The sequence below is a fragment of the Podarcis muralis genome, chromosome 9 (assembly GCF_964188315.1).
Source record: "Podarcis muralis chromosome 9, rPodMur119.hap1.1, whole genome shotgun sequence".
Taxonomy (NCBI): Eukaryota; Metazoa; Chordata; class Lepidosauria; order Squamata; family Lacertidae; genus Podarcis; species Podarcis muralis.
The window spans coordinates 2119729-2145560 of NC_135663.1; the positions used below are offsets into that span (position 1 = coordinate 2119729).

The 25832-nt window shown below is 48.2% G+C and overlaps 1 protein-coding gene across 1 annotated transcript; it reads right to left on the bottom strand.

Annotated features, from left to right (window-relative positions):
- Positions 1-256: 256 nt before the first annotated feature.
- NAGK (N-acetylglucosamine kinase) lies at positions 257-25544 on the bottom strand. Its single transcript, XM_028744485.2, has 10 exons — positions 25387-25544; positions 18028-18112; positions 16144-16242; positions 14203-14344; positions 11264-11374; positions 9200-9312; positions 6940-7027; positions 2882-2979; positions 1229-1307; positions 257-618 (listed from the first exon to the last, which is right to left on the bottom strand). The coding sequence occupies exons 1-10, from the start codon at positions 25413-25415 to the stop codon at positions 428-430; spliced, it is 1035 nt and encodes a 344-aa protein (XP_028600318.2). The 5' UTR covers positions 25416-25544; the 3' UTR covers positions 257-427.
- Between the last annotated feature and the right edge of the window lie 288 nt (positions 25545-25832).

Sequence of the window (25832 nt, forward strand, 5' to 3'; positions counted from 1 at the left end):
AATGATGCAGGTCTAAAGAGATGTGTCACCAACATGACAGGTTTGGAAAGCTCTGCAGTAGGGGTCTGCTATCCCAACCGCAAGGAAGAGCCCCTCTCTGTGTCTCTGGGCAGCTTGGAGGAGTTGAATTTCATCAGCAACTCACTAGGTGAACTTCCTTGACGCAGCCAGGTGCTTGTTGCCGACAAAACAGGCTGAATGAGTGTTTCCTGCGACACACAGCCCACCAGACCAAGAACACTGCGGCTTGGCGGTCTTGCTTTTTTTCTTTTTTTAATGAACGTTACGAAACATGCCCCTACAAAAATGTCCTTCCAAAGCAGAACAGGCAGTCTTTGAACATTTAAAAAACAGGCCCATGGCATGGAGAGAAAGCGAGAACGAGAAAGAGCAGGACAGGTCAGGGTGGGGAGAGCATCCTGCTGCTCTAGGCAAAGGAGTGTGTGTAGAAGACATTCACGTTGGCTGCGTAGTCCAGGGGGAGGGCTTGGCCAATGTGCTTGGCCCCCAGGCTAGCCCCTCCCAGCGCCGAGGACTGCTTCAGCTTCAGGAGGCTGAACTTGGAGAAGGCACTGCTGGGCTGCTCTCTGCGCGCCTGGTCAAGGACCCGGATGAAGCCTGGGAGAGGAAAAGAGGCAGGTCATTCGGAGGACACCAATCCCTAAAGGTAAAGGGACCCCTGACCGTTAGGTCCAGTCGTGGGCGACTCTGGGGTTGCGGCGCTCATCTCGCTTTATTGGTCGAGGGAGCCGGCGTAAAGATTCCGGGTCATGTGGCCAGCATGACTAAGCCTCTTCTGACGAACCAGAGCAGCGCACAGAAACGGCGTTTACCTTCCCGCCAGAGTGGTACCTATTTATCTACTTGCACTGGCGTGCTTTTGAACTGCTAGGTTGGCAGGAGCAGGGACGGAGCAACGGGAGCTCACCCCGTCGCGGGGATTCAAACCGCCAACCTTCTGATCAGCAAGCCCAAGAGGCTCTGTGGTTTAGACCACAGCGCCACCCGCCCTATTGGGTGCTAATTCGGTACCCAGATGGGCACTCCGCGCAGGCAAATGAGAGGCAGCACAGGAGCTGCGATTCCCATATTGCAGGGGGTTGGACTAGATGACCCTCAGGTCCCTTCCAACTCTGCAATTCCACAACACTCTTTGCAGCAAAACACCCCCAGCCTTGCCAAAGAGGTGCGCGACTCTCGTCTGCCTTCATCCCCGACAGCCGCTCACCTCCTTTCATCATTTCCCAGCTGTTCCACACCGATCCGACGCACACGATGGGCAGCCCCAGGTCTCCTAGGAAGAGGCTCTGGCAGGGAAGAGAAAGGACACAAAAGAGCCTCAGAGGATTCATTTCTGACATTTATTTCCTATCCCCTGCTCAGGGATGCAGGAGAGGATATATTGTCTGATTATATCCTTTTCCAACTTGTGTTAACAAGTTCCACAATTTAGCAGAGTAACATTCCCCTTTTTAAACTCACAGCGGATGCGTTTGCTCAGGCTCGCTAAAGCCTCTATAATAACTGTTCTGGTATTTCCCCCTTATTCCCCCATAAAAGATAAGACACAACACAGTCTTCTATAAAAGTATAAAAAGGTTTACTCACACATCATTCTGTTCACAATAGGATCCCAGAAGGCAGACTTAGTTTCTAGGTATATGTTACTTTTCTAAGCTATCTCATAAGAAGACAGTCCCTTTGTCCTCTCTTGGCTGGAGGCCAAGAGAGCATCTTTGGCTAAGCAGATGTTGCTTCTTTGATGCATGTAGTCAAAGAGAGAGATGGCTGCCTTGTCCTGTGCTTTTGTCATTACCTGCACAGGTGAGGCCATGCCCACCTCTAGTCACATGCAGAGGAAGTCTGTCCCAGCCCAGAAGGAAACAGTTTCCTGCTTGGCAGGGGGTTGGACTCGATGGCCCTTGTGGTCTATTCCAACTCTATGATTCTAGGAAGTTTACCTGCTGGCTGGACAAACATTCCTCCCCATGTGTAAACATGTTCACTTTAGGAATGTTGTACCTGACTGCTCCTGTGTTTCACATCCCACACACGCCCCTTTCCTGCACACAGGGCCTTTCCCAGGAAGGTTCCCATCCTGGGACTGCCCAAACCTTCCACAAAGTGGCTGCGCAGCACGCCAGCAGAGTAAGGTGCCTCTGGGAATGTGTGGCAGGCGCCACCTGGAAACCCAGAGAGAAGCACCCCTGACTGCATAGCAGGGGTTGGACTGGATGACCTTCGGGGGTCCCTTCCAATTCTACAATTCCCTCTACGGTTTCAGGTTTCCAGGCGAGATAAGACAAAGGCATCTGTACAAATAACCACACTGGCACCTTTAGGTGTGCATGCCAGTTAACCTGAGATTCCTGCAACCCTACAATTGTATGATTCTATCCCCTTGGTCAGGACAGAACTGGAATCTTGAAATAAGCCACAAGGCAGGAAGCCTGCTTGGACCCCAACCGGAGAAGCGTGGCACCCCAACCCAACAGGCAGTGGTCATCTTTACCAACCTAGGTGGGGCAGCATTACCTCCAAATGTATTTTTTTGGAGGGTGGGGGGAGAATGTCGCCCCACTGTTACCATATTAGAAGTCGCTCAGAGTGGCTGGGGCAACCCAGTCATGTGGATGGAGTACTGTTACTACTAATAAGAATAATTAAATAATAATAATTATGGAAATTTTCATATTATAACTGCTTTTCAGAGCACACCAGGGCTGCAAGATTGCAGCCCGCCGAGCGGCTTCTAACTGCACGGACCAAAGTGTTCTCTGGACCAGCCAGCCAGCCTCTTAGTGACAGTGTCCTGGGGAGATCCAGCCCCCGACTCCTCTGCTCTGACCTCTGCCCACCGCCCCTTCCTTTCACAGCTTACCTGATCAACTTTTGGCAGCACAGCTACGATGTGCCGGGCCAACACTTCTCCAGCCTTGTTGAAAACGTAGCAGCAAAGGGGGTCCCCAGCCTTGGCTCCTGCATGGAGAAAGATTTTGCCCTTGTTTAGAAACGTGGCTTAAGGTAAAGGTAAAGGTACCCCTGCCCATACGGGCCAGTCTTGACAGACTCTAGGGTTGTGCGCCCATCTCACTCAAGAGGCCGGGGGCCAGCGCTGTCCGGAGACACTTCTGGGTCACGTGGCCAGCGTGACAAAGCTGCATCTGGCGAGCCAGCGCAGCACACGGAAACGCCGTTTACCTTCCCGCTAGTAAGCGGTCCCTATTTATCTACTTGCACCCGGGGGTGCTTTCGAACTGCTAGGTTGGCAGGCGCTGGGACGGGAGCGCACCCCGCCGCGGGGATTCGAACCACCAACCTTTCGATCAGCAAGCCCTAGGCGCTGAGGCTTTTACTCACAGCGCCACCCGTGTCCCTTAGAAACGTGGCTTACAAAGCAACTAAAAGAATAACCTTATCAGTACGGAATATTAAGGAAAGCAGCCCTGGTGCGGCACTGCAGGGGTTGGTCTAGATCATGGGTAGGCAAATTAAGGCCCGGAGGCCGGATCCGGCCCAATCACCTTCTCAATCTGGCCCGCGGACGGTCCAGGAATCAGCGTGTTTTTACACGAGTAGAATGTGTCCTTTTATTTAAAATGCATCTCTGGGTTATTTGTGGGGCATAGGAATTTGTTCATTTCCCCCCCAAAAAAATATAGTCCGCCCCCCCACAAGGTCTGAGCGACAGTGGACTGGCCCCCTGTTGAAAAAGTTTGCTGACCCCTGGTCTATATAGGAGTCGGCAAACTTCCGCCGGTGGGTCGGTTTAGCTCCACACGGGGACTGACCGAGTGGGCAGCAAGGGCCAGGAGCTGGTTTAACTGCCCCCGCGGGCCGTAGTTTACCGACCCCTGGTCTAGATGACCACTGGGTCTTTCCCAACTCAGGGCAGGCCTGGCGGCTTCCTAGGGCAGCTGTGAACCCCTCGACATGCCCCAGGGTTGCTTGCTCTGAACCCTCCTGGTGGGCCCAAGCGGGGAATTCGGAGGGCCGCCACTAAAAAGTTCCCGCGATGCCTTTGGGGCAGCAGGAAATTTAACTGGCAGCTCCCAGCCTGGCTCCCAGCCAGCTCCCTTTGGCCAAAGGGCAACCAGGGTCAGCACCTGAAAACGATGCCGCGGAAGTCACAGCAGCGGCTTTGCTTGCATTAATTGTTTTCCGGAGGATTTTTCAAACCAAGAGGAACTGCCCTTGTCCGCAGACATGGGGAGAGTTGATATTTTCTGAATTGAGCGTGGCTTGGGAATTTGGGAAAGGGCTGATCAATGTAGCTGGCTGGTTTCAAGCACGGAAATGATTTGGGAGAGAAGGAAACGTATTGCGGCAGTTAATCGTCGTCGTTATGAACCCTTCGCCAGCAGGTCCCAAGGCGGGTTTGCAGCAATTTGAAATCCAGAATTAAAGGCAGCTGAGCCAAATCGCAGTTGCAGGAATGGTGTTGGTCCTGAAAACGGCCCGCCCTCTTTGAAAGCATGAACCATTTGGGTCAAATGAGTGTTATTTCAGGCATCTTCAAGATCCTACAGGAAGATCTGCAAGAAGCCCCAGGCAGACTGAAAGCTGAGAAACGAGTCTCCGGCATCCGGGATGCCATTTCCTTTCCAAACCAATGAGAATTTTTCCTTCATATAATAATAAATAATAATAATAATAATAATATTTTTTTATTTATACCCCGCCCTTCCCGGTTCAAAAACCGGGCTCAGGGCGGCTAACAACAAATTTAAAACACTTAATTGCAAAAGCAGTATAAAATCATGACTAACAATAAAATTCAAAGTTCAGAAATCAATTTAGGGAAAACTCATCTAATAAGGGCTGGCTGGCTGAATTGGTCCTACTTGGGCCAGTGAGGAGACATGGGGAGAATTAGCTGTGGGGTCTCAGAGCAGGTAATCTTCATAAAAGGGGAGGGGGAGGGAAGAGAAGGGAAACAGAAGATCAGGCTGAATTCAGATTAAAGGCCAGGTGGAATAGCTCTGTCTTACAGGCCTGACCGAAGGAGGTTAAATCCTGCAGGGCCCTGGTCTCATGAGGCAAAGCGTTCCACCAGGTCAGGGCCATCACTGAGAAGGCCCTGGCCCTGGTGGAGGATAGTCTGGCTTCCTTAGGGCCCAGGACCTCTAAACTATGGTTATTCATGGACCTTAAGGTCCTCTGTGGGGCAGACCAGGAGAGGCAGTCCCGTAAATACGAGGGCCCTAAGCATAAATTCTGCAGCAGTGCGCAAAAACAATGAGGCCCGGCTTTCCCCAACCTGTTGCCCTCTGGCCAATTTGGACTGCAGCTCCCATCATCCACCTGACACTTCTCACAGCGCATAGTTAAAATGTGGAACGCCCTGCCACAGGAGGCACAGGTGGCAACCAACCTAGAAGGCTTTGAGAGAGGATGAGGCAAATGCACCGAGGAAAGGGCCAGGGATGGCTGCAAGCCAAGATGGCTCTGCCACAGTCAGAGGCCGCGACGTTCCTGAATGCTAGTTGCTAGGGGAGACTTGCTCTGGGGCTAGGATCCTGCTCGTGGGTTTCCCGATAGACGCATCCATTTGGCCACAGGGAGAACAAGACACCAGACTAGAGGGGCCCTGGGTCTAATCTCACAAGGGTCTTCTTATGTTCTGCCAGCACAACAGGACCACAGGACCACGGCTCTCCCTGTTGCCTGCGGAACCAATAAGTGAAGCCTTTGAATGTAACTGCTGCAGTGGCCACCTTACGATACAATATTGTCATTGTCCCATACACAACAACGAAATTGAAAATTCTACATAAGACATTCAAAAACCAACAAGCCTGCTATCCCAGCCTGGTTAACCCCGTAATTGAATACAATATACTCCCTTAGAGATTACCTGGAAGGTAAAGGGACCCCTGACCGTTAGGTCCAGTTGTGACTGACTCTGGGGTTGCGGCGCTCATCTCGCTTTCTTGGCCGAGGGAGCCGGCATACAGCTTCCGGGTCATGTGGCCAGCATGACTAAGCCGCTTCTGGCGAACCAGAGCAGCGCATGGAAACGCCATTTACCTTCCCGCCAGAACGGTACCTATTTATCTACTTGCACTTTGACATGCTTTCGAACTGCTAGGTTGGCAGGAGCAGGGACCGAGCAATGGGAGCTCACCCTGTCGCAGGGATTCGAACCGCCAACCTTCTGATCGGCAAGTCCTAGGCTAACTAACCAGTGATTTAAACATCTGGAAGTGGTGCGGGCTGTTTTCTGTCCTCTGCCCAGTGACCCACAAAATAGCGGCCTAACACACAATTCATGGCTTTCTGTTCCTGGCAAGATACAGTTTCCAGGGCCCAGGCTTAGTCTAAATAACAACAGCATGAAATAACAATACAGTGCTACTGGGCATGTGCAGAGTTCCTTTGTCCTGTTACTGAGTAATAAGGCTAGGTTGTTGATTATATATGTTGTGATCTTTTCTGTGAAGCGCCCTGAGACCTCCGGGTATAGGGCAGTATATAAACTCAATAAATAATAATAATAATAATAATAATAATAATAATAATAATAATAATAATAATAGTAATAACAACAACAACAACTCTGAACGCCACCGAGGTCTCTGGGCAGAGAGGGCTCCTTTTGGTTTTGTTTTTTTGTTTAAATTGCTGTTATTTTTTACCTATGTCATTTTAAACTGTGATATTAATGCTGCATTCTTAGTTTTAGATTTCGATTTATGTGGAAATTGTTTCACATTTGGTTGTGTATCTTTTTTAAATGTGGTTTATTCATTGTTTATGACCGTTGTAATTATGCAAATCTTGTTGTGCTGTAAGCCGCCTTGAGCATTGTTTTTTTACCTCTGGAAAGGTAGCATACAAATAAAAAATGATGATGATGATGATGATGATGGGAAGTTCAGAAGCCAGGTACACCCCAAGCCAGCTCACCGCCCCCACCTGGTGTCCCTCCCCAGCTACCTTCAGCCAGCTTCTGGCAAAACCCTGCAAACTTGGACTTCTCAAAGGTTCTGTAGAGGTGAGTCAGGAGTCCCATCCTGTCCGTCACCTGCGGGGACAGGAGAAAACAAGTTCAGTTGCATGCAAGTCATCTATGATTTCTGCCCTGATCTCTGACTCGGAAGGATCCCCCAAAAGGATCCCCATATAAGCTATGCACCAGTACTGATCTGAATCTTCCCCGCTTAACGCATCTTTGGCTAAAATTGCAACCAAGGTGGATTTGAATCACTATTTAAATCACCAGTCAGTAAGACTTGATTTCAATCATATTTTTTTACAGAAAGACTCATTCTTGCTGGTATAATCTTAATATTTACAACCAGATGAAGATTTCATTTTTGGAGTAATAAATTTTCAGAGCAGTTTTTACAGTTTTATAAAAAAATACTGATTTGGTTATACTACTAGAAATGCATAGATAATTATGAAATTATTGTGAGGTTTAATAAGTTAACTGTTGATATTTGGACAACTTTTCTGCTGTACCTTATTGGAAGGAGAACAATAATCATTTTCTTAAGAACAATTTAAACAATTTATTTAACTAAAACAGGAAACTTTGGGAAATGGGAAATGCAGAAGGAAGCACAATGCAGAGGAGAAGAAGAAGAAGAAGAAGAAGAAGAAGAAGAAGAAGAAGAAGAAGAAGAAGAAGAAGAGTTTGGATTTGATATCCCGCTTTATCACTACCCGAAGGAGTCTCAAAGCGGCTAACATTCTCCTTTCCCTTCCTCCCCCACAACAAACACTCTGTGGGGTGAGTGGGGCTGAGAGAATTCAGAGAAGTGTGACTGGCCCAAGGTCACCCAGCAGCTGCATGTGGAGGAGCGGAGACGCGAACCCGGTTGCAAGAGGCTCCTTTCACGCCAGGTGAAACAAGCCATAAAAGCTGTCAGATGACATGAGAACCCTAATGGGTCAGGTGGACTTTGGCAGGTGCTTAATAGGCAGCAAAGAGGCTAATCATTAAACGGCCGGACCCAGACCCACCCCGGAGCAAGCGAGGAAGATGGAGCACAAGAAAGAAGAGCTTTTTGGGACATACGCAGAGCAAGGCATGTACTCTCTGCACCTACGGAGAAAAATAAATCTTAATTTTGAACAGTTAAAGAGGCCACTGCACTTTTGCCCAGTCGCCATGATTTATTCTGCTACTGAAATTCTGCTTCTTAAGCACAGAGGTCCTCTGGCACTGGAGATGATCCCCCCGCCCCCCCAAATATTCCCCCACCTTGCGTCCAAGCCTACCTTTGCAGCCTGGGAAAAGCATCAGTTAAGGATGCTCCATAGAGGAGATAGTTGCACCTGTGAACCTGCTTTTGACTATTCCAGAGCAAGTTCCTCTCTGGCTCCAGCAGCCTCAAAGAACATTTAAGGCAGCCTTTGCCAAGTCGGTGCCCTCCAGCTGTTTTGCGCTATGAGCCCCAGCAGGGCACAACCATGTTGGCTGGGAGTTGTAGCAAAGAATAAAAATGAAAATGAAAATAATACAGTGGTACCTCGGGTTACATACGCTTCAGGTTACACACTCCACTAAGCCAGAAATAGTGCTTCAGGTTAAGAACTTTGCTTCAGGATAAGAACAGACCTCCGGAACAAATTAAGTACTTAACCTGAGGTACCACTGTAATAATAATAATAATAATAATAATAATAATAATAATAATAATAAAATTAATTATACCCCGCCCTCCCTGGCCAGAGCCAGGCTCAGGGCGGCTAACAGCAGTAAAATTACAGTAAAAACATCATAGGGGAAAAAAACCAATTTAAAATACAAGTTAAAATGCAACTTAAAATGCAGCCTCATTTTAAAAGTAGCCCATAGATCAAAACAGCGGCAGGGTGCCAGGCGGGCAAATGGGATAAAAGGGGAGGCAGAGCCAGAAAGTGGGCACCCTAGGAAACCTACTGTTTATGACCTACCAAGAAATACAGAAAAGAAAACAAGCCTCTTGAACACCTGAGCTGTGATGGCTCTGCTCTACCTCTGCAGATGGAGACAGTAAATGCTCCAGAATCCCAGTTTCTGGAAAATGCAGTCTGATTCTGGTTTCAGTGGGCTGTGTCTGTATTTTGTCCCTTGTCGACAACCCGAGATCTCTCTCCCATGACCCCAGAGCCAGTGACCAGCCTCTCGCGCCCCCGACTCTTGCCATGAGTAAAAAAAAAAGCATAAATTGGGGTGGACGGGTGGACCACCAGACGGGCAGTTTACCTGGAAGTAGTCAAACATGGCTTGCTTGATGTAGCTGATGTCGTGCGGAGGTGTTTCGAGGTTGTCCAGGCTGTCAAAGACCATCTTCACCGCCTGGTGAGCGATCCAATAAGCTACAGACACCAAAAGAGGAGGTTACGCCAGGCACTAGGGATGAGGGAAGATTCGGGACTGAGAACAGGAAGGGCTATGGAACTCCCTGCCACCATCACACTCCAGCAAAACTCGCAAAGATGTATAAAAACAGATCACTGATTTGCTGGAGGTGTAAAGATGGTACAGGGTCATATATGCACATGTGGTGGGAATGCACAGCCATTAAAGAATTTTGGGATAACATCTATAATGAATTTAAAAAACTATTTAACTTTTCATTTAAGAAAAAACCTGAAACCTTCCTCCTGGGAATAATGTCGCCAGAAATCAAAAAAGAAATTAGACCACTTTTTATGTATACAACAGTAGCAGCCAGGATCTTAATTGCAAGAAACTGGAAAAGTGACGAAACACCTACGATAAATTGAGTGGCAGGTCCATATGAAAGAATACCTACAGATGGTCATGATGACAGGGAGAATTAGAGGTTATCCAAAACAGAAAGTACAGAAAGAATGGAAAAGTATTTGGAAAAGAATTACAATAACAAATATCTCCTGGCAGAAATAGAATGATCCTTGTAAAACAACAAATAGAATATTTTTTGATATCTGACGAAAACAAAGAAAGAAATACAATAACTTGGAACTGTGTGTGAAAAAATTGTACAGTGAGTCTAATCGGAAGCTAAATGTGTTTGCTTTGTTTTCTTTTTCCTTTTTTCCCTTTCCTTCCTCCCTCCCCCCCTTCTTCTTCCTCTTCTCTTTTCTTTTTTGTGCCTCCTTTCCTGGTCTTTCTCTTTTTGATATGTTAAGAAAGAGATAAAGAGATAAAAGTATAATATGAAAACTTCAGTAAGTTAAAAGTGATGTGTGTAATTTTTCTATCATTATTTATCTATTGTTAAAATTGGTTAATTGTAATGAATTGATGTAGCAACTACTGTGGGTTTTTCCCTTTGTTATTGTTGAATTCAATTTGTTATTGTTGAATTCAGCGCGGGTGGCGCTGTGGGTAAAAGCCTCAGCGCCTAGGGCTTGCCGATCGAAAGGTCGGCGGTTCGAATCCCTGCGGCGGGGTGCGCTCCCGTTGCTCGGTCCCAGCGCCTGCCAACCTAGCAGTTCGAAAGCACCCCCGGGTGCAAGTAGATAAATAGGGACCGCTTACCAGCGGGAAGGTAAACGGCGTTTCCGTGTGCTGCGCTGGCTCGCCAGATGCAGCTTTGTCACGCTGGCCACGTGACCTGGAAGTGTCTGCGGACAGCGCTGGCCCCCGGCCTCTTGAGTGAGATGGGCGCACAACCCCAGAGTCTGGCAAGACTGGCCCGTATGGGCAGGGGTACCTTTACCTTTACTTTATTGTTGAATTCTAAATAAAGTATTATTCTTTTTTTTAAAAAAAGGAACTCCCTGCCACCAACCGGGGTGGCTTTCAATGAGGACTGGACAAATTCATGGAGGAGGAGAGGGCTATTGGAGGCTCTGCCTCCAAAGTCACAGGCAGCAATGCTTCTGAACCTCAGTTGCTGGAAACCACAGCTTTCAGGCTCAAATTCTGCTTGTGGGTTCCCCACAACGGGCATCTGGTTGGTCCCTGTTGGGTCCCAGGGCTGATCCAGCAGGATTTTTCTAGGTGCTTATAAAGGAAGCTCTGAGGCCTGCGGAAAATTGCCAGAAGCCTCCCAAATGTGACCATTGACTTCTGGTGCCAAGCCATGCTCTGAAGATCTCGCCACACCTTTCGATGCCCAACGATACCATCCACGTGGCAAGGCCTTCCAAGCGTCTGGGCTCCCTTTTGGCCACGCAGACTGGGTAATGGGGTCCAATCCAGAGGTTTTGTGGGGAAGATCTGCGCCACTCCTGAGATGCCCCTCTGTAGAGCCAAGTGGTTTGCTTCATCCCCAGAGAACCTGAGCCCAACATCTCCCGAGCAAAGCACCCCACCAACCAGGCGTCCTGTCCTCACCTGACCCCTCGTCGCCTATCATGTGGCCCCATCCCCCGCAGCTGACCTGAGAGCCGTCCGGATTGATGAGTTTGCAGTTGGAGCCTGTCCCAGAAATGAGGACCACACCGCCTGGAGAGGAAGAGGAGCACGTGAGCAGCTTGTCCTAGAAAATTGAAATTCTATAAATTGTATACCAAGTGAGGGTAGCCGACGGGTCTCGAACCCTCGGTGAGTTAGGGCCTTCCTCTGAAGAGAGGCTTCAGTGGATTGAGCGGACAAGACCAAGAGGGGGTCCAACGGTCAAGGAAGCTGTTCCTGCACATGCTGTAGAGCAGTGTTTCTCAACCTGTGGGTCCCCAGATGTTGTTGGACTACAACTCCCATCATCCCTGAGCTCTGGCCTTGCTAGCTAGGGATCATGGGAGTTGTAGGCCAAAATCATCTGGGGACCCAAGGTTGATAAAGGCTGCTGTAGAGGGAAGAGAGGGGCAATACTACCGGCCCAGAAATGGAAGGAAGAGTCAACCCCAAGAAGAGAAGAATGGCAAATCAAGAGGACGGATTATGCCAAAATGGCGAGATGAACTGGGAAGCTCAGAAATCAAGAAGACAAGAACTTTATAAAAGAATGCGGAAAGTTTATAGTTTATATATGAGACCACTGCAAGCAGGTCAAAACATTGGCAGGGTTTTCATCGCACTTGTAAAGTAACGGACACTATGGATAATTCATAAATAAAAATATTTGGATAAATATGGATATGCAGTTGTAAATATTTTCATTAGGACGCATGGAAAGGATGGGGGAAGTCAGGAGAGTCAGAGTAATCTCACTATTTAGATTTTGAATTGCTGTTTGTTGTATGTTTAAATCTTTACAAATAATAAACATATACAGTATTTTTCGCTCCATAAGACATACTTTTTTCTTCCTAAAAATTAAGGGGAAATGTCTGTGCGGCTTATGGAGCGACTGTGTGGTCCCTGGAGCAGAATTGCCCAGGGGCGAAAAGCAGATCATCCTTTTTATTTGAAAGAGGGAAGTGGGTGTTGAAACAAAGCCGCTGAACGGCAAGCGGCTCAGGATTTTTACATGGGGTCACCCCAAATTCACCATCAGATCACATTGCATGTCCATGGCTACAGCCTGCACCAAAAAAACCACGCACCCACTGTTTCCTGGGGCCGCAATGGCACAAAAACATGGTTACAAAGCATGGATCCACATGGATCCTCAGGATTTTTGCACTGGGCTACCCCAAACTCACCGTCAAATCACATGTCTGTGGCCACAGCATGAACCACAAAAATCATATATCCACTGTTTTGTTCAGAATATTTTTTTCTTGCTTTCCTCCTCTAAAAACTAGGTGCGTCTTATGGTCAGATGCGTCTTATGGAGCGAAAAATACAGTATATAAAGAGAGAGAGGCAGGTGGGGCTCATCTACCTGGGAAGGTAGCTCATCTAGAAGCAAAATCCTGATCCTAAACCTCCGTTACCTTGCGAGACATCAACCAGAGAAAAAAAGGCGAAGGAGTAAACCCTACACAAATTCAGAGCGGAGTCCCTAAGGCTGGCGTCTTGTGTGCCTCCTTCCGGCAACTCCTGCTGCCAAGCCAGTGGCGTAGCGTGGGTTGTCAGCACCCGGGGCAAGGCAAGTAATTTGCGCCCCCTAACCCCTAACCTGCCGCCGCTGCCAGCTTCTTCTTGCTGCTGCCTGGGCTGGGGTATTTACGGTAAGGTGGCCACGGCGGCGGCGGCGGGTCCGTGTCAGGTGATCTGAGGCAAGTTGCTGTGGGCGCTGCCGCCCAAACGACGCCGCTTGCCCGGAGGAGGAGGAGGGCAGAGAGGCGAGGAAGATGCAACATGGCCCAGCAGCTGCAGCAGCAACGGTGGCGGCGGGGCTGTGAGGAGGGGCTGCCTGGCGTGCCCTCCGCGGCCCTGATGCGCAGGGACTGCGGCGAGCGCTGAGAGCCACTGCCAGCTCGTCGGTTCCGCGAGACATGGGGCTCTGCTACAGCCTGCGCCCGAGGCTCTTTGGCAACTCCGGAGGCGGCGAGCGCGCCCCCCCCCAGATGTTGCACCCGGTGCGGCCGGCCCCCCCCTGCACCCCCCACGCTACGCCACTGTGCCAAGCTGGTGCCAAACATCTTGCTCTGCTTTCCTTTGGCCCCCATCAATGAGGTCAAGAGGGGGGTCTTGTCATTGAGGCAGCCCAGGATCTCCAGATACACGGCCCAGGCTTGCACCCCAGGGAGCTGACTTTGGTGTTGCTCACGCAGCGGTTTGACTTCACCCCTTGTCTCTGAAGACAGACAGAGGCGAACAACAACAGGGCAGTTTCGTCCTCTTTCTCCAGACCTGTGGCTCTTGAGATGCCTCCCTCGTGCTGCCAAGGGGCAGAGACGCTCAGTTCCCCTCCTTCCCATCCAGCCCGACTGTTTGGTACCCTGCCAGAAGAGTGCTCACGTGTACAGGGCACCTTCCCACTCCATGCGCATTAGCATGGAACAACAGCGCACCATCTGCTCACCCGGGGCCAGACATTTTGGACGGCAATCCCTATCAGCCCCAGCCAGATGCTGGGTTGCAAGGAGGGCAGGGAGGGAGGCTGCCGAGCTCAGCCCTCGCTTGAGGGCTTCCCCTTGGCGCACCTGGTCAGGCTGCTGGACCTAATAATAATAATAATAATAATAATAATAATTTTATTTATACCCCACCATCCCCGGCCAGAGCAGGGCTCAGGGTGACTAACACCAGTAAAATTACAGTAAGATGGGTGCTGGCCAGATCCAGCCAAGGTTGGGTGGCCACCTGTCCTGGATGCTTTAGCCGAGATTCTTGCATTGCAGGGGGTTGGGCTGGATGACCCCGGGGTCCCTTCCAGCTCTACAATTCCGTGATTCTATCCTTTTCCAACGGCCGTGCCAAGACACAGAACCCGTCCCTCTTACCGTGGTCGGTGGCTGTGGCCATGGCTCCAATGGCATCCGTGGTGATGTAGTAGTTTTGGCTCAGGCAGGGGAAGCGGGTCTTCATCTCCTCTATGAGCTTGTTGATGGCTTCCTTCTGCTCCCCTCCGCTGAGAGAGAGGCCCTGTGCCAAAACACCCACACCGTCACCAGCCCAACCCTGGCTCAGCCCCGGCCGCCAGAATCTGGGCTAGAATGGAACCACACAAGGCCAGGGGAGAGTTCAGCCCAGGGTGGGGGGACTGCTTGTGAGGAGGAAGACTGTTTTCAGAAAGCCCACTGGAACAAAAGACATGCCTCAGTTTTCAGAGGAGTCGTGGTAGCAGCTCCACCCATAGCTGTCAACGTTTACCTTTCTTTAAGGGAAATTCCCTTATTCTGAATAGGATCTCTCACAAGAAAAGGGAAACATTGACAGCTATGGCTCCACCTGAAGCAAATTCTGCAGCTGGTTCTACCTGGGACTCCTCTAGAATTACCGTATTTTTTGCTCTGTAAGACTCACTTTTCCCCCTCCTAAAAAGTAAGGGGAAATGTGTGTTCGTCTTATGGAGTGAATGCAGGCTGCGCAGCTATCCCAGAAGCCAGAACAGCAAGAGGGATTGCTGCTTTCACTGCACAGCGATCCCTCTTGCAGTTCTGGCTTCTGAGATTCAGAGTATTTTTTTTTTCTTGTTTTCCTCCTCCAAAAACTAGGTGCGTCTTGTGGTCTGGTGCGCCTTATAGAGCGAAAAATACGGTACGACTCTGAGGAGCACTGCAAGATGTACCCCATCGTTTATTGGGGGGTGAGCTGCCAAGCTCCCCAATTCTCTCTGGAAGAAGATTGGCACTTCTTTGCAGCTAGACGCTACGGGAAAAGATAGACTGCAGTGGAGAAACTCTCTCTCATGGATACTGTCTGAACCAGTGATTCCTAAAGCAGGGGGTATTGCCCCCTGGGGGGGGATTACTGGGGGGGCGCTAAGAGGCAACATGGATAAACTGACATTACTGCATCAAATACAACCCAGTTTCTTGAATCTATTATACTAAATACAGTATTTTTCGCTCTATAGGACGCACGTTTCCCCCTCCAAAAATTAAGGGGAAATGTGTGTGCGAATGCAGGCTCCTTGGCTTAAGCGACAGCAACGCGAAGCCTCCAAAGTGCAGAGGGAGCGCCCCCTCCGCGCTCCAGAGGCTACGCATTGCTTTCACTGAAGCCTGGAGAGTGAGAGGGGTCGGTGAGCTCCGACCCCTCTAGCTCTCCAGGCTTCAGGGATGGCCGCCTGAAGCCTTTGGAGCACAGCGGGACCTCGCGCTGTGTTCCGAAGGCTTTGGGTTCCTTTTGCTGAAGCCGAGAGAGCAAGACTCTCCTGGCTTCAGCAGAGAGGGAGAGCTGCGCAGCGCCCCTTCAGCCAAGCGGGAGGAGAAATGGAAAGGGCTCCGTTTCTCCTGCCGCTTCACTGAAGGGCCGCTGAACAGAGAGAGGGAGAATTTTTTCTTCTTGTTCTCCCCCTCTAAAACAAGGTGCGTCCTATAAAGCAAAAAATATGATAGCTTTAACCGGGTTTCCAAAAAATGTGCAATTAGTCGCCGCTGTTTTGAATTGTGTTCCTAATTTTCCTTAGCGGGTTGTGCAAAACGCTCTTCTGAATCAGGCTTTTTAGAGGGTGGGGTTTATGAAACCAAGGGGTCGGGAGCCCGGGAAAGATTGGGAACTGCTCATCCCATCGAGGAACCCCCAAGGAGCTTCTGCAGAACCTTGGGGACACACAAACCCCAGACACACCCGAGGGGGGGCTACTGTGGCTTGGAAGCAATTGCTGCTTCCCGGCCAAAGCAGCGTGGATACTGCTTGCTGGCCCCAGGCCTGATCCAGCAGATTCTTATGTCCTAATAGCCAATGGGGATCCGCTGGGCAAAGGAGAGGATACTCACCAGGGAGCGCAGTGGAACCTGTGGATCAGCCCCTGCCTTGCCCTTGGCCTCGCTGACCATGGTGTTGATCCTCTCCAGGCATCTGTCTGCTCCAACCAGCTGCTCGCCAAGGGGAGAAAGCAAGGAGACCCCAATCAGCGCCGCACCCCAAACTTAAAGGCACAGACAGGCACCGCTTGCTCCCCTATCCTAGCTTTCTGGAAAGGAAGGAGAAAGGCCTCCCATCCTCAGTGGGCCCTTCCGGGATATGGGTATCTCCCTGTTGGGAGCGAGGCAGCAGTCTCCACCTCCATCGTTCAGCCCATACACTGAGGTCCAGTGCCGAGGGCCTTCTGGCGGTTCCCTCACTGCAAGAAGTCACGTTACAGGGAACCAGGCAGAGGGCCTTCTCGGTAGTGGTGCCTTCCCTGTGGAACACCCTCCCACCAGATGTCAAAGAGAACAACAAGTACCAGACTTTCAGAAGACATCTGAAGCCAGCCCTCTTTAGGGAAGCTTTTAACGTTTGATGCATTATGGTATTTTAATATTTTGTTGGAAGCTGCCCAGAGTGGCTGGGAAAACCCAGCCAGATGGGTGGGGTATAAATAAATAATAATAATTATTATTATTATTATTATTATTATTATTATTATTATTATTATTACCATAGCGTTCCACTTGGAGCTAACTGTCCCTTAGCAGATACGGGACCTGCACAGACTTGGCAGGCCAAATGAGCGCAGCCACTCATCTCGGCACACAAAGCTGCCCAGGTTGAACAACAATGTGCAATGCAGGGCTTCAAAAGGAGAGCAAGGCCCCAGCAGTGTGGTACAGTGGTTAGAGTGGTGGACAAGGACCTAGGAGGAGGACAGGGTTCGAATCCTCGCTCGGTCATGAAGCTCAGTGGGCCCGATGTCAGGAGCCAGTCGATGCTTTCTCTCGGCCCAGCCAACCTCAAGGGATGCTGTGGGGATTAAATGAGATGGGGCAGGAGGACTGTGTTTGCCACCACCTGGGAGCCAAAGGGGGGGGTGTCTAAATGCCATGAACAAATCAATCAATAACAGTAAAACACTTGAGCTGGGTTGATCCCAGGGATGTGAATATCCTGTCTTGCAGGATATGAACAAAGATTTATTGTGATCCTTACATTACTCTAGGAAGTTGTCTCTGTTGCTGCCTGAGATACAAGGGGGGGGGGGTGTGCAGGAGGGGAGACATTGAATGATTTCAGTTTTAAAAAAGATCAACCCTAACTGCTTCCCCGTCTAAGAAGGACTTAGTCCCTTGTGACTAAGAGGCATTTCCAAACATTAATATATAGGTGAAACTCGAAAAATTAGAATATCGTGGAAAAGTTCATGCTTCTACTTCTCAGAGGTCCAATATTGCTCTGTTTGCAATCCTTGTTTTGCTGATTTCATTTAATATTCTAATGGCTGGGGAAGCCCAGCCAGATGGGCGGGGTATAAATAAATAAATAAATTATTATTATTATTATTATTATTATTATTATTATTATTATTATTATTATTTTCTGAGATTGTTAATTTGGGGTTTTCATCAGCTGTACGCCATAATCATCACAATTATAACAAATAAAGGCTTGACATATCTCGCTTTGCATGTCATGAGTCTATCTCATATATTAGTTCCACCTTTTAAGTTGAATTACTGAAGTAAATGAACTTTTCCACGATATTCTAATTTTTCGAGTTTCACCTGTAGCTCAGTTGTGAGAACATAAGACACTGAATCTCAGGGTTTGGGGTTCGAGACTCACGCTGGGCAAAAGATTCCTGCATTGCAGGGAGTTGGGACTGGATGACCCTTGGGATCCCTTCCGACTCTACTATTCTCTAATTTTATGACCTCTGAAGCCACGGTGGGCCTACTTACCCAGTGATTGGTGCAGGGCCCCTCGCCCTCTGCCAGGATCTTGCCATCTTCAGAGATCAGGACCACCTGGGAGTGGGTCCCTCCCCTGCATTGGGGGGGGGGAGAAACAAAAGCCCAAATAGCCGAGTCAGAAGCCACACGACAGGGGTTCATGAAATCATGCCTATCATGGAGAAAGACGGGTTCTCCTCCCTCTCTCCTCGCACTTGAACCCGTGGTCGTCCGAGGAAGCCGGACGGTGGAAGATTCGGGACAGAGGAAAAGAGGACTTTTTGAAACCTTGCCTTCCAGCAAGAACAATGTGGAGAAGGAGGTGAGGAGCAAGACTGTGTTAGACATTCCCCAGGTGTGCCTTGTTGAAGGTACCATTTGGCAATTCCCTTATGTATCCGAGTTTCTTCCCCCCCCCCCAAATTTTTTTTATTGGTTTTCACACTTATCACATAAAAAAGAAACAAGAAAAAAGAAAAACCAGACAGAGGGCCTTCTTGGTAGTGGCGCCCTTCCTGTGGAACACCCTCCCTTCAGATGTGAAGGAAATAAGCAGCTATCCTATCTTTAAAAGACATCTGAAGGCAGCCCTGTTTGGGGAAGCTTTTAATATTTAATGCTGTATCGTTTTTAACACTCAATTGGGAGCCGCCCAGAGTGGCTGGGGAAACTCAGCCAGATGGGCAGGGTATAAATAATAAATTATTATTATTATTATTATTATTATTATTATTATTATTATTATTATTAAAACATTACAATACACAAAAACAAGGAAAAACACACAAAAAAGAAATTTGACTCCCAAATCCTAATTTCATTACATTGATCACTGACTTCCTTGAATCCCGTCTAACTGAATTTCATTATATCACCTGTTTAGCAGTTCTCCAAATTCATATTTCTAATAATATTAACTTCTTTCGTTTACTAACTTCTTCTACTTTATTAATATTCTAATCCTTAATATTTATAAACAACATATTCTTATTCTACCCCTAAGTCTAGTTATTACTTCCAAGAAATTTCTCTTTATCTTGTATTACAATATCTAGCCAAATATTCTTTAAAATTCTTCCAGTCCACATGTGTCTCCTCTGCTTTCTGATCGCAGATTCTTCCAGTCAGGTCTGCCAGCTCCAAAAAATCCATCATCTTCATCTGCCATTCTTCTATTGTTGGTATCTCTTGCGATTTCCAATTTTTGGCTAATAAAAGTCTTGCCTCTGTAGTGGCATACAAAAACAGTCTAGCATCTTTTTTGGGCAATTCCAATCCTATTATTCCAAGTAGAAAGGCTTCTGGTTTTTTAATAAATGTGTTTTTCAACATTTTTTTCAACTCATTATATATCTTTCCCCAGAAGTCTTTCACCTTGGGACACGTCCACCACATAGGATAGAAAGTACCTTCTTTTTCTTTGCATTTCCAACATTGTGTATCTGAGTTTCTAACACTGGCACAAGAGGATGCTTGGGAAGATGCTCACGCCTTGAGCGTGGAGAATATCGAAGCCATCTCTGGGCTCCATTTAAAAGGCATCATGATGATCATCATCATCATTTTATTATTTATACTCCTCTGGCTAGGTTCCTCCAGCCACTCTGGGCGGCTTACAGAATATATAACACATAATAAAGCATCAAACCTTTTTATTTTATTTTAAAGAATCAGATTTTCGTCAAGACTTCGACACAACCTTGGCAGATGAAGATGAGGGATTTTTCGGAGCTAGCCGACCGGACGGGAAGAGTCCGCGACCAGAAGGAGGAGGAGTATCAGGAAGAATGGACGAAATTTAATATTTAGTTAAATATGTTAAGTTAACTTAATTGGAAAAGCTTGCAAATATCAGATAGGCTTAGGAATTAAATATGTAATGTGATTAATTAATATGTTTAATGCTAAATTTGAATGAAAGAAAGATGTTAAGTGATTAAGTTAATTTCATAAGAACATTGGTTTTGGAAAACTCTTAAAATGATATACACTGAAATTCAACTAGGGGGATACGGACGGTTTGGGAATCAGCGTGTGTTTAGATGAGTAGAATGTGTCCTTTTATTTAAAATGCATCTCTGGGTTATTTGTGGGACATAGGAATTCGTTCATATGTTTTTTTTCAAAATATGGTCCGGCCCCCCACAAGGTCTGAGGGACAGTGGACCGGCCCCCTGCTGAAAAAGTCTGCTGACCCCTGCTCTACACCAACTGTCCGCAGGATTTCAGAGAGGGAAGTCTTTCTCGGCTCTGCCTGCTGTCAAGGACTGAACCTGAGACCATTTCTGTGCCAAGGAAATGCTCCAGCACTGAATTATGGTCTCATAAATCACCATTCTTCATGAGGCTAGAAACTATTTTTGTTCCCCGTGCAAACATCCCAAAAGGGGTTTGGGTGTCCATTTGTGTCACCCAAGTGCATCAATGCACAGCCAAGCCACACAACTGCCTGTGACAGAGGAATCTCGTAGATTTGACAACTTTGCAGCGTATTTAGCGCTGAACAGTTGCAGCAGTCCAGGCATCGCTCTCATCTACCCCGTCTCCTTGAACACAACTGTAGCTATGCTGGAAACCCCAAAGTAGCAGAGACGCATGCAGCTGACAAGGCCTTCTTGCAGCCCAGCACCAAAGCCAGCAAACTGTGCATTTAAGATCTAGAAGCAAGGAAAGTTCCTTGGGAAAGGAAAGCAGGGTTGTTTTATCATATGTGGTGGGATTGTAAAAAGGTAAAAGCCTATTGGGAAATGATATATAATGAACTGAAGAAAATATTGAAAATAACTTTTGTAAAAAAACCCAGAAGCTTTCTTACTAGGTATTTTTGGCCAAGACATACCGAAAGAAAAGAGGACTTTATTTATGTATGCCACTACAGCAGCAATAATGTTGATTGCACAAAACTGGAAGACTGGAGAAATACCAACTAAAGAACAATGTCAAGAGAAGTTGATGAACTATGCAGAACTGGCAAAAATGACAGACTAAGAAAAAGACAACAGAGACTTTGAAAAAAGAATGGGAACCGTTTATATTATACTTGCAGAAACAAAGAAAGTCGATAGACTTGATGGCAGGATTTAAATAAAAATTCACACTGTTAGTATTAGAAAATGTTTAGAAGATAGAGAAATATTATCGTGTATTTACTTTTACTTTTATGTTTTTAGGCTTGATGTTATGTTATTAATAACTTTTTCTGTGAGGAGGTAGCAAAGTGGGTGAAAGGAGAAACAAACCAGAAGCGGAAGTTGAGGGGAGTATGTAATGAATGAAAAAGAAAAATGAATATTTTTTTATTAAAAAAAAGGAAAGTGGGGAGGCAGGTCCTTTATATTAAAAAGGGCGTTAGAACTCTGTCCTGCAGAAAGATCTGTGCACAGCTCCACCTGGGCGATACGATATATCTTTATTGTCATTGTCCCATGCAGGACAATGAAATTGAAAAACTACATAAAACTACATAAAAACTACATAAAACTACCTAAATAAAACTACATAAAACTACCACAAAACTTTCGAAACCCAATATTTCTCCGCCAAGTCTCACCCCTCGTGATAACACAGAAATCAATAATAAAAAGAAAAAACCCACGAACTCTGTGCAATTTAACTTCCTGCATCCCTCAGCACGCCTGGCAGGCAATCATCACCCTCACCTCTAACCATCTGCCAATTTAAGCCACGTGAGACAATGGGGTAAAAACACCCCGAAATGGAAGGCAACAGTCAGTTCCTGTTGGAGACGTGGCCTGTTGAGATTGGTTCTGTGGGAGATTTATGAGACAAGAATTCTGATTGAAACCCTCCAGCTGACAAGCCGTGCAGGGAGCAAACCTGAGTTGTGCAGCACATCCCACACCCCTCCAGCAACACCCACGGCCTCAAGAGAGCAGCCAAGATAGACCTTCCGGACAACCTCAGCACAAATTGGAGGAAGCGAAACTCTAACTGGGCAGCAGGCCAGTGTCTCTTGCCTCTCCAGAACACCCAGGTTCCTCCTCCAGTTATAGCCCTGCCCCAAGACGCATTTGCATTGTTGCCATCATGGGATTTCCCGGCTCCTAAGACATCAGCTTCCCTTTTTTCTCCACCTTTTGCTTCCACTGTTCTCAACCCAGGCTTAGAAAGCGATAGAGAACCCCTCAAAATAAGAAGAATAAGAACCACAATTTTTTAAAATAATATGTCATGGAACAGGAATAAAGGGATCATCGGATCTGTTTGGACAACAACAATAACAACTTTGGAAGTATACAGTTTTGGGTCGTCATCCCCTTCACTTTCCCTTCTCTTTTTCTTTTTCTCTCTTTTATGTATGTCTCACCATGTTTAAGGTAAAGGTAAAGGGACCCCTGACCATTAGGTCCAGTCGTGACCGACTCTGGGATTGCGGCGCTCATCTCGCTTTATTGGCCGAGGGAGCCGGCGTACAGCTTCCGGGTCATGTGGCCAGCATGACTAAGCCGCTTCTGGCGATCCAGAGCAGCGCACGGAAATGCCGTTTACCTTCCCACTGGAGCGTTACCTATTTATCTACTTGCACTTTGACGTGCTTCCGAACTGCTAGGTTGGCAGGAGCAGAGACCGAGCAACGGGAGCTCACCCCGTCGCGGGGATTCGAACCGCCAACCTTCTGATCGGAAAGCCCTAGGCTCTGTGGTTTAACTCACAGTGCCACCCGCATCCCTCTCACCATGTTTAGTGCACATATAATTATGTGCTTTCTAACTTCCAATAAAGACGCCTGGAGATGATGATAGATAGATGATAGATAGATAGATGGATAGATAGATAGATGATAGATATTAATGACAACAACAACAAAAGCTGTTTGACAGCGGAACAGATTCCATTATTCATAGAATTATTTATTTGTTCATACCCCACCGATCTGGTTGCTCCAGCCCCTCTGGGCGTCTTCCCATGGTTCTGCATTTGTTGCCGACTTCAGTACCCATCAGTCCCAGGAAAGGGTGGTCAGGGGTTGATGGGAATCTGTTGCCGCAGGTTTCCTCCACCCCCACCCCGCTTTGGACCCCTCCCCTGGTGCCCTCTCCTTTCAGTAGCAGGCAAAGGCCTTTTCATTTGCCTCCTGGAGACCTCTGTTTGGATCCCACTTGCCTGCATATGGCAGGTTTTGCTTTTTAAAATGATTTTGCTGTAGCGTTTTAAACGGTGTCTGCTGCTCTGGGAGAGCAGAGGCGAGAGAAATGGAAAATTCATTAATCTGAGCACCTGTCGCTCTGTGTAAATACAAATCTGTGGTGCGCTTGGAATGATAGCATGTGCAGTTCTGGGAAAGGAGGTGGTAGAGCCGGAAAAAGGGCCACCAAAATATACAGAATCAGAAAGTTGGAAGGATCATCTATTCCAGCCTTTCTCAGCCTCGGGTCCCCAGATGTTTTTGGCCTACAACTCCCATCATCCCTGACCACTGGTCCTGTGAGCTAGGGATCATGGGAGTTGTAGGCCAAAAACATCTGGGGACCCAAGGTGGAGAACCACCCCCTGCAAGGCAGGAATATGCAGCTGGATCAAACCTGCAAGGCTGGCATTTTATCAGCACCAGGCTCTAACCGACGGAGCTCTCCAGGGGAGCAACTCTCCTACCAGGAAAGGTCGCAGAGTTTGGGACTTTTTCGTTGAGAAAAAAGGCGAGGAAGAGGCAACAGGGCAGAAGCTTATAAAAGTATAACATGGTATTGAGAAAGCGGATAGAAGAAAGTTTTCCTCCCTCTCCCAGAAGACCAAGACTCGTGAACATCCCGTGAAGTGAAAGGCTGGAAGATTCACGATGGAGAAAATAAAGTCCTCCTTTGTGCAGAGTTGAACTATGGAACTCCCTGCCACAGTGATGACTTTCAGAGCAGGAAATTTGTGGAATAGAGAGCTATCAGCCACAATAGCTATAAATATAAATAATAAATTATGATTGAAAATTATTATTATTATTACTGTGTTCAGTCGTTAATGTCTGAATAATTGGTTGATGGGAACTAAGTGGGGACCCCCACCGTGGGGGCCTGTCCTGGGCGACCCTTCAGCCTGATCCAGCTGCAGAGCTCTTCCTGTGTTCCTTGGGGGGTTGGAGTGTGTGCTTGGAGAGGATTCAGCACCAGACCTTTCCCTTGAGTACATCCAAGACGCATTTCACAGGCTGCATTCTAATGCATTTGCGGGGATCGGATGGCAGCCTGTCATGGATGCTTCAGCTGAGAGCCCTGCCTTGCAGCGGGTGGGACTAGAGGACCTCGGGGGTTCCCTTCCAGCTCTACAACCCAAGGATTCCCCACGTGCGGCGACTGGCTGCATTTTTGCCTTCAAGCCTTGCTGTTGGAAGGCGCTGCAAGCCGGGATCGCGAAGGCAGCTGCAGAAAGGAAACGCGCAAGCGAGGAAGTCAATGAACTAACGCACGTGGCAGGGGCGGCGCTGAGAGCCAATAATAATAATAAGAAGAATTACATCACCTTGCCAACAAAGGTCTGTATAGTTAAAGCTATGGTTTTCCCAGTACAGTGGTACCTTGGGTTACATACGCTTCAGATTACATACGCTTCAGGTTACAGACTCCGCTAACCCAGAAATATTACCTCGGGTTAAGAACTTTGCTTCAGGATGAGAACAGAAATCGTGCTCCGGCAGCATGGCAGCAGTGGGAGGCCCATTAGCTAAAGTGGTGCTTCAGGTTAAGAACAGTTTCAGGTTAAGAACAGACCTCTGGAACGAATTAAGTACTTAACCTGAGGTACCACTGTAGTGATGTATGGAATTGAGAGCTGGACCATAAAGAAGGCTGATCGCTGAAGAATGGATGCTTTTGAATTCTGGTGCTGGAGGAGACTCTTGAGAGTCCCATGGACTGCAAGAAGATCCAACCTCTCCATTCTGAAGGAAATCAGCCCTGAGTGCTCACTGGAAGGACAGATCCTGAAGCTTAGGCTCCAATACTTTGGCTGCCTCATGAGAAGAAAAGACTCCCTGGAGAAGACCCTGATGTTGGGAAAGATGGAGGGCACAAGGAGAAGGGGACGACAGAGGACAAGATGGTTGGACAGGGTTCTCGAAGCTACCAGCATGAATTTGACCAAACTGTGGGAGGCAGCGGAAGACAGGAGTGCCTGGCATGCTCTGGTCCAGGGGGTCACAAAGAGTCGAACACGACTAAACAACTAAACAACAACAACAATAATAATAATAGCAAGACCCCCCGCCCATCTGGCTGGTTTGCCTTTGAGGATCCAGCCCAGGTGAGGAAACAAGGACCCCGCTCCCATATCATGTGCGCCCAGGTAGGAGGCGGACGCGCCCCATCTCCTCCCCTCTGCCCGGCTGCAGGGTCCCTGGCCGGCTCCGGCCTCACTCACCCCTCCACGCCGCCGAAGATCGCAGCCATGGAGCCTCCGGGAGGGACCTGCCCGCCGAACCGCCCCGGACACCGAGGAGCCCCGGGGAGAGGAAGAGAAAGGAGGGCGAGTGCGCGCCAGGCGCAGCCGGAGAGAGAAGGAAGGAAGGAAGGAAGGCGCCGCCTCTCGCTCCGCCTCCTGCTCCTCCCACGCGCGCCAGGGGCTATTTTGGGAAGGGGGGGAGGGGCACGGGGAAGAGGAAGAGGGTCCCCCCCCCGCATCGACCTCCCCCCGCTTCTCCGCGCTCCCCGTTGCCCCGGCGCAGGGAGAGACCCCCGGCCCCGTTTGGGAAGGGGCTGCGTAAAAGCATCAGGGATTCTGGAGAGGTTTGGGTCCTGGGGACGCCTGGGGAGTTAAATAGGCGTCGCCCTGCAGGGAGATTGGTTTTTAAAAAGCGATTGCCAAGG

Excerpts from the sequence above, each read along its gene's own strand:
- NAGK (XM_028744485.2), bottom strand. The coding sequence starts at position 25,415 with ATGGCTGCGATCTTCGGCGGCGTGGAGGG. Across the intron at positions 18,113-25,386 it reads ATCTTCGGCGGCGTGGAGGG|GGGAGGGACCCACTCCCAGG; the intron begins GTGAGTGAGGCC and ends CCCCCAATGCAG. Across the intron at positions 11,375-14,202 it reads GGCCACAGCCACCGACCACG|GCGGTGTGGTCCTCATTTCT; the intron begins GTAAGAGGGACG and ends CTTCCTCTCCAG.